This window comes from Phytophthora parasitica (genome assembly GCF_000247585.1).
Source record: "Phytophthora parasitica INRA-310 unplaced genomic scaffold supercont2.1, whole genome shotgun sequence".
Taxonomy (NCBI): domain Eukaryota; phylum Oomycota; class Peronosporomycetes; order Peronosporales; family Peronosporaceae; genus Phytophthora; species Phytophthora nicotianae.
In genome coordinates, this window is record NW_008634126.1 from 1,385,367 (window position 1) to 1,394,183 (window position 8,817).

The 8,817-nt window shown below is 49.2% G+C and overlaps 3 protein-coding genes across 3 annotated transcripts; 1 reads left to right on the forward strand and 2 right to left on the reverse strand.

Moving 5' to 3' along the window:
* Positions 1-951: 951 nt before the first annotated feature.
* PPTG_00348 (hypothetical protein) lies at positions 952-2,054 on the reverse strand (the record flags this gene model as incomplete). The annotated part of the gene is made up of 2 exons (XM_008891731.1): positions 952-1,402; positions 2,038-2,054. 2 exons carry the CDS (start codon positions 2,052-2,054, stop codon positions 952-954), a joined length of 468 nt encoding a protein of 155 aa, XP_008889979.1.
* A 2,342-nt stretch (positions 2,055-4,396) lies between these two features.
* PPTG_00349 (hypothetical protein) lies at positions 4,397-5,691 on the reverse strand (the record flags this gene model as incomplete). Its single annotated transcript, XM_008891732.1, has 4 exons — positions 4,397-4,575; positions 4,651-5,081; positions 5,147-5,230; positions 5,291-5,691. The coding sequence occupies 4 exons, from the start codon at positions 5,689-5,691 to the stop codon at positions 4,397-4,399; spliced, it is 1,095 nt and encodes a 364-aa protein (XP_008889980.1).
* A 2,477-nt stretch (positions 5,692-8,168) lies between these two features.
* Positions 8,169-8,615, forward strand: PPTG_00350 (hypothetical protein; the record flags this gene model as incomplete). The annotated part of the gene is made up of 1 exon (XM_008891733.1): positions 8,169-8,615. One exon carries the CDS (start codon positions 8,169-8,171, stop codon positions 8,613-8,615), a length of 447 nt encoding a protein of 148 aa, XP_008889981.1.
* Positions 8,616-8,817: the final 202 nt, after the last annotated feature.

The following is an 8,817-nucleotide window of genomic DNA, read 5'->3' on the forward strand; positions in this document are numbered from 1 at the left end:
CTGCATCCGAAGCAGAGCGCGCGTGTCCGCGTCATCCGCGTCCTCGTCGTCACTGCCGTCCGACAAGAAGGCGGCAAATGCACTCTCGGTCTCCCGACCACTCTGGCGGGAGGAATCGCGCGTTGATAAGCGTCTCTCGGCCATTGACGCGCAGAGGGAGAAGTGGAGGCAGGGCTATTACATGTAGGAGGCTCAACCCTGTCATGTGATGTCCACACTGCCATGTAAAGGACGACGGGTGGGGTGTTTCTGGGCGGCGGCATCTGGCGGGTGACTAAGTATAATGCGCCACACATGAGTTACACCAAATGGAGTATTCTACATGCTGGATACTCTGAATATGGGTTTTTTGAGGTGGGGTCCATCAGATCTGGTGAGAGGAATTGTCGCCACAGGGTTGGAGCCCTCGGTCGAAAGATGGTGTTGTTTGAAAATCTTCACATGGACCGCCCGATGATATGCAAACACTACATGAACAAATACACTAGTATGCCCTAGGAGGCTAAAACTGGAATGGCGTTGTGGAGACAACGAGTTTTTGGGCTCCCTTCTTCCTCCACCATTCAAAAGTTAATGTTGTACGTGATGTTACCACACCATGTGTTGTTGCACTTGGTGTGTCCACACGATGAAATTGCACGGTTCTGAATCGATTTTCAGAAAATTAAAGTCGTGAAAAAGATATTTCAAATACTTCCTTCACACGAAAATGATTGGTCTATTTAATTTTTGTAGGTGGAGATAATGATTGGGTCATTTGACTCGTCAATATATTATTTATCAGAAGTATCAATTTCCACGAAGGGATCGCCTCCATGGCTTTGCGATGGTAGTCAAATCTGTTCAGAACCCGTTTAGTATCATATCAATCCGAATAGCAGTTTATCATATCTCGAAGGTTTACATTGGCCTGGCCACCGCTGCCAGAAACATGGTCTTCGGTATAAAGCGCTAGCTTTGGCGGTGGCGTTCTGGCAGTTCTTGGTCGGGGAGAACCAGAAAGGTGCGCTCGTCGATGTCCTCGTTAATCCATTTTTCATCTATGTGTATCATACCGTACATGTTTTCAAACTGGTACGTCTGATCGTTGATGAAGGTGAGAGTGTGCTGCATGCGCTGAATCTTGTTGTTGTCGCTTAGGTGAGGCTTAATGCTACTTGAACGCCGCGTCAGGTACCCCTCGTCAACCAGAGACCGTATCAGGGACGTGGAGACCCCAATACGAGCCGCTGTAGCTGCCACACGACGACGCTGAAAGACGGGTACCTTCTTGAGCTTCGTCGCCAGTTTGGAGCGATCGTATGGCTTCCGCCCTGAGTTTCCTTTGATTCTGCTTTCGGGGGCCCCATCGGCGATTCCCTGTGCTACGTTCTTCTGGTAGCGGTCCCAGATGCGCTTGATACTATGTCAGTGACAGCCATAAACCTCAGCAAGCTTGGCAAATGTGCTATGGGGCGGTTTGCCGTCTCTATAACTAAAAAGAAGATCGTTAACGATTGCACGCCTTTGGATATCGGTCAGATTGCCCATGGAAAGAGTCTAGGTTGTGTAGCGCGCGAAGTCAAGGCTCAGCGGGAGATTGAAAAGTGAAGGCGTCCGAATGGGCCGCGCCAACGATGATAGCTCCGTCAATTCTGGACCAACGAAAGCAAAACAAACTTCGCTAGAAAGGGCTAATCGCGTACATTCGAGTAAGCCAATCAACGTGCTTTGTTGTTAACTTTAGCAGGTGTTTTCGAAAGTTTTGTGCAAATAGACCAATCATTTTCGTGTGGAGGAAGTATTTATTAGATCGTCTTTCACGTTTTCACTTTACGAAGGCTAACTCAAACATTTTACCACAAGTGAGGATGGAGAACCAGAATTAGAAAATCAAAGGACAACAATTCGGTTGGAATACTATGGTGAAAACAACTAAATAGAAAAAAAAAATTGCTCCAAGTAGCCACACTCCATGCACCGAAAGAACTTTATTTTTACATTCAGCAACAAATCCCAATTTTATTTGAAGCGTCATCCCAACAACGGGCCACAGACCCAAAGAAGTCTTGCATAACTTTTAATCAAAGGAAGTCACGCGGCATCATCAGGTATCTACGCGTAAGCAAAAAAAAAAGAGCTAAAATAAAGGATAGTAAAACAATCAGATTGTGGTAACTTTCAACTGGAAAATCTCATAATTCAATTTGATTGGGTATAAAATACACAACGTTTTTTTAATACAAAGATAAATTCTTTACTGACACTAGGTTGTCACGGTCTACAGCTAGATGGTGGATTCACCTTCCTTGTGGACTGCATCCAGTAGGTCTGCTCACTACAGGGTCAACGGGCTACATCCTACAACCAAGGACAAGAGGAGCAGACATCGGCGTTCCACGTCTAGAGTGTGACTGGGATGAAGGGAATGAGGAGGTACCTCACGGTGGACCGCTGCGTGGGAAAGATTTGTGGGCAGGTAAGGAGCTCCTAGGTCGTAAAGGACCGTAAGGAAGAGGCTCAGTCGTGTTTTTCCTTCTTAAGAGAGAAGTACTCAGAATATATCAAGTTACAATTGGAATTATCGCTCTAGTTCTCGTTCCTACGTCGGCCAGCTAGATACACGACCCCGACACTAAGGAGGAAGACCGCGACAAGGTTCAGGTTGTCATTTTCGCTATGTTGTTCACCGACCAAATCAGCCGGAAACCAAGAGGCGGAATAGGCCAGCTGGCCGAGTGGATAAGAAATTTTAAAGATATGGATCGTTTGTAGATAGAAATAGTCGCCATCTCAACTATTTTGCTCCTTCCCTGGCGGTGCTGGTGACATTGCCTACAAGTAAGAACAGGTCAATTAGTTTATTACATGACAAGCAAGTGAACTAACCCACGTACCACGTCAGCAAAGTCGCTATCTTTCAGCTCCAGCATCTGTGCCTGCAGCATGCGCATGAACTTAGCGTGATCAGCTGATCCCACGCCGATGTTCATCTTCCACGCCTCTCTAAAGATGATAAATGCATTCACAATGGCCATATCAACCAGGCCAAGAAAGATCGTCTTGTAGTACTTGCGAAACACTACCCAGAGCTGTACAGAATAGCGCTGGAGGCGCAGTTGGTCGTGAATGTCGACCCCGCCCATCCAGCGCTGATAGTCGCGCATCATGGATGGGCAAGGCACGACCATTTTCTTCCCACCGGGTATGCGCCGCTCTGTATATATATATATATATATATCAAACCACATACAAAAAACAAGATGTTAGAACCTGAAAATCAAAAAGCTGCAGATGGAACCTTACCGCAAGTCTCCATTGCTCTACTCCCACCAGTTGCAAGCAAATTCACCGGCTCGAATCCCACCAGAGTAGCGCAGTCATCTCTGGGACCGCTTTTGCAACAGCCATCTTGGTAGTGCCTCGTGCAACTCCATGCGGGCGACTTTTCGACTTTGCCGTCACCTCCGTCAGATACCCAACTCTGTTAGGCTGAATGGTACCAATGCTGTACACACTTCGGCCCAGCAGTTGCAGCGCAAGCTGTACTGACGTGTAGAACCTATCTGTCACTACGGCGTGAAAGACACCGTCCACGGGCGGGGGCAGCACCTCATGGAGGTTCCGCACTACTGCTGCCGGACCGGAATTGGGGTCTGCTGAAAACTTTTGAGGGTCTTCTCCCCCGAGCTCACTGGAATGGTGGTCTTTTCCGCATAATACTTCAAGTCTACACGACAATATATACAACATGTAGTTAGCGTACTCGAAGCAATATACAACATGTCAAACTTAGCTAAAAAAAAAAAAATACCGCGAACCCCATTGTGGGCCCGCGGAACTTCTTCTTGACATACAAGGCACACAAAGCACAACACGCAAGCACACCAATCGTACCGAATGCAGTACGAAGTCTCAGCACAGCACGCCATGAACATCTTCGTCCCCCATGTGTGAGGTTTGTCCTTCAGGTATTGACGCGTCACATTGTGGCGGCTCCGTGACGGAATCACAGCCTCGTCGAACGAGAACACCGCTGGCAAGTGATATCCCGCGCGGAACGTCTCCTGCATCTTTTCCTGCACTGGGCAAATCTTCCCGGCCCTATCCGTTCCTGCGCGTGGGTCCGTGTTGTTGGAGAAATGTAGGTTCTGCATGATTCTGCCGAATCGAGCCTTCGACATGTAGCGACCAAACGTACCACCAGGTATAGCTCCTGTTGTAGCAGTAGCCCAATGATCGGCTAGCCGACGGGAGTGTGGGCAGAACATACGCGCAACCAACAACCCGATGCAGCGGACAATCTCGTACCCTTTGATTTGTTTGTGCTTCTTCGTTTCTGCATCCAGGACCTCTTCACGCGACTTGCCCTTACCAGCGTCACTCTGCTTCTGGAACATCTTATCCACCCGCTCGTTCAAATGTTGGTCATAGTACCGGTTGCTCTCGTAAGCAATCCGACTCCACAAGCTCCTCGGCATGAAAAAAAGAATAAATCCAGAGGTGAATCCGCTTTAGCGAGCACTTCGTCAGTAGGTCCCTGCTCACCAGAGGACAGGTTGGTATAGCCTCCACCAACTGGAAAACATTCTGGATCTATGCAATCATATACAGCAAGTTCACAATTAGAACATGATGTATATAACAACATGTACACCATGTAGCACTTACCAAGTTCCCATCCACCGCCACGCAATATCTGAAGGGCCTTGCTGTCCTGTGCAAGCACCGCCATTTCTGCTTTCGTGAGTTTTGGCCATTCGCTCAACGTATCGTCCCAGTCGCGAGGCAACTTCTCGGTAGCAGCTTTCAGTCGCTGAGAGGCTAACTTCTGGTAGGTTTTCTTCTTTCCTCGCGCAATGAGTTCGGCACCATCAAGACCTTCATCGCTACTCTCGCCGTCTTCCGCTTTGTCCTCGGCCTCTTCCTCAAGTTCCTCGCAGAGCTCGTCATCCCGGGATTCAACATACCAACTCTCAGAGTCAGAACTGTCGCCTTCAATCTTCGAGGTCATCCCGGTGTCTGCAGCAGCTGGCGCAGCTTCTTCCTCCTGGGCCTCCCCACCAATCGAGATATCGTCTGGTATATCCAAATCCAAAGCGCTGGGATAACATCATATACATGTAAAAAAAAATCATGTTGTCAATTACAACATCACTTCACTCACCGGGCTGCTGGACGACTTGAGGTCTCCAACGCAGATATAGGATCTGCACTAGGCTTAACACGCCTTCGAACTGATGGTGAATCACTAAACACGCAAATTTTAGTTAGCTGGACGCTCCAAATGACCAAGCAGCATTTTACGCACCCAGAAAACGAGATTGACTCGCTATCAGCATCCTCTTCTTCTGCTACATGTGGGCAGGTTCGTCGTTTCTTCTTTCCTGTTGCTTCCAGGGTCGCCGGTGCCTTGGCCTCCTTTGCCTTGGGTGGTGCTTTACCCACGCGCTCCTGAGAAGCTACTCGAGCGGTAGCCCCACGCTTCTCCTCCATTTCTAGGCGACGGCGTTCCTTCATTTGCGCCATTTTCTTCTTCGTCGCAGCAGCAGCTGCACGTGCCTTCGCCCTTATCTCCTGAGCGTCCTTCAACTCCTTGTCCAGCCTTTTCTGCGCCGCCTTCGGCACCGGCTTTCCAGCAGCATGCGCGTCTTCCTCAGCACCTACCCTCTCTCGCTCCAACAATGCAAGGTATGCAGCTTGTTTGCCCATATGGGGGGGGGGGGGCGACAGAGCCCTCCTGCATCTCGTGGAACCCGTCATGGAGTCGCACAGGTCGTGGCTTGCTGCCCTGAGGGCTCTTGTCCGAAGTCGGCATCAGAATTACGTTCACCGGCCAGATATGCGCGGTGCTCCGCGAGCAGACGGCGCCGCTCCTCCTCGCTTCTCCCTTCCAGGCGCTCCTTGAACGCCAGACTCGCGTCGAGCCTCGCGTCTTCCCGCCATCTCTTCCTCTCGTGCAACTTTTTGAATGATGAGAACCACCAACTATCGCACGCTGACCTCCAATCGTGATGGAGACGCGTGTCTCTGGCATGGATAGACGAGCAAGACTTGCGCTCTAAGCAAGATCACCCGAGCACCTGCTCCACGCAAGGTGTCTCGATCTCGCTCAGCTCAAGACGAGATCTGCCACGGTGATTTAGCAGGCCTTTACCAACGCAGCTACCACAGGAATCGCTACTATTTCGCGTTGAAATGCAAAGGACACACCACAGTCTACTTCATTAAGGAGAAAAAGCGATGCTGCTCGATATTTCAGGGAGTACATGAACCTCGTGAATCGCCGTTTTGACAGGATGAACAGCATAAAAATTTATCGATCCGACAACGGAGGTGAATTTGTTGGTGGCGATTTCAGCAAGGTATGTAGTGATGAAGGGATCGCTGTGGAAATGTCGGAGCCAGACGTACACCATCAAAATGGAGTAATCGAGCGTACGCATCGAACGATAGCTGACGCGGCTCGAGCATTAATGCTGCAAGCGAAACTCCCACATCATCTTTGGGAATACGCAGTGCGGAGTGCCATATACTCGCGAAACAGAGTACTTTCAAGGTCGGACAAAGAGAAAACTCCATTCGAGAAGTTTTGTGGTCGAAAGCCCGATTTGAAGATGATCAAGACATTGGACAAAGAAGCGTAGTACTTTTATCACCGGATCAGAGATCTACAGCTCACAAATTTTGCCCGAAAGGTAGAACTGGAATATTTATCGGCAGTGATCCGCAACGCAAGGGTTACTTCATTTACGTAACTGGGCGAGGACACAAAGTCGTGCACAGTCGGAACGTCGTATTCTTAGAACCACCAAGTCTTTACTCCCCCACGTTGATAAAGTCACCTCAAGATGGCCCATTCCGAATTATCGGGGAAGAATAAGACGACCTGGACGAGAAAATCAAGGGGAAGAAGAGAATCAACATCGACAGCAAACCGTAGTCGGCACCCCTCTCACCCCAGTCCAGGTAATTGAGTTCAATGGAACCTCAAATCTAACGCAGAACCGGCGATCTGAGCGAATTTCCAGCCGAAGTTAAAGCCGAGCGCTCAGCGCTGCTAACGTCACTCTCCGTGAAATCATCCATGAACCTATCAACTTGAACGAGGCTAAAGCATCGAAGGAATAGCTACTTTGGGAGAAGGCCATTAGGGATGATATTGCGGCGTTACGAGCAAATGACACGTTCGATCTAGTCGAGCTTCCAGCCGGAGCTCCCATTATTGGGTCAACTACTATCGTGTTTCGAGTAAAACAAAACTCGCTTGGGGAACTAGAGCGTATAAAGGCTCGTGTGTGTGCTCAAGGGTTTACGCAGGGGTTTCTAAAGGATTACTTCACTCCAGTGGCGAAATTAGCCTCTATCCGCATTTCCCTTGCAATGGCAACCCAAATGGGCACGCGCGTGCGTCAGAGTGATGTTTCCACAGCGTACGTCAAGGCGAGACTAAATGAAGTACTTTATGTACGACAGCCCTGCGGTTTTGAGGAGGAGAGTCGAACCAAAGTTTGGTGACTCAAGAAAGCGCTTTATGGCCTTAAGCAGGCTGGTTGCGAGTGGAATACGGAACTCAACACTTTCTTGGTGGACTATGGACTGATTCCTACTCGTGAAGATGCTTGTGTCTACACACACACATTTAACGATTTAATTGTGTCGATATATGTAGACGACATTCTCATAGGATATCAAGACGAGTCAACAATAAGGGGTTTCAAAGTAACTTTTGTCCAGACAAAATGACTTAACGACAAGAACAGATGTCTCTCTGTGATTGGCTCCTGTTTTCAGTACTTTGAAACCCCACCTGTCAGCAAGATTTGTGTCAAGACAACTCCACGGCATCAAGAAGAGCAAAACAAAACAGAGACGACTTCAGTGGGGAGTCCTGACAGCTCGACGGGCACGGATCACGTCTCGGCAACAGCAGCTAGTGTCCGGGGGGCTAAGGCAAGCAACGGTGAGGATGTAGGGAGCATCTACAACCATAAATCCGCACCAAGAAGCGAGAGAACGGCAACTAACGCATAAATATGTTTGTCTCCTGCTTACAGGGCCTGCGACTCACTGTGGAGATACTGTGAGTCCCAAGCGAGGTGGAGATCAAGCTGGACAGCAGATGGTACAAGCGCCTTGAACGCCCTGCTAGCACCCCACCTCTGAGATTCAACACTGCAGCATCAACGATGCCTATTGTATCCCAAAGGAAGCGCGCCTTGCGCGGTCTAAGAGAGGGTATTCGAGCTGCTGCACTCAGCGAGAATATCTCTTTCTTCTTCGATGTTTTTGATGACGATGAAATGCCTTCGCTGGAGATGCCAGATCTCAATGACGACATGATGATGGAGTTTATTGAGGCGTATTGGTTCATAAGTAGATCGCGCTATCTAAACAAGAGGGAGCCAGTACCTCGTGCCCCAGATGCCCTGGACTTCTGGCTGCAGAAACTCGATGAAGGACGCTTCGTCCAAGACTTTCGCGTCACAAGATTTCAGTTTGCACAGATCGTAGAGTTGATTCAAGGTCACCCCGTATTCTTCAACAACTCTAATGTTCCACAGACACCAGCATGGTGTCAGCTACTGGTTGCACTGTATCGGTTACGCGCATCCACGTGGCGCTTCACAGTCTGATGAGTCACTCGAACACCGAAACGCGCCTCGAGCGCATCGACCATTTCGACTAGCGTAAGGTAACAATTATCATCTAAGAGACCCAGGAGATAGTCGATGTGGACATCTTGGATCTTGGTGTTGCGGTTCTCCCAATCTTCTGCTGCATGTGCCGCAGCGACCCAGCTATAGGCTGTGCGCAGCTTGACGCCGTTGGTGGTGG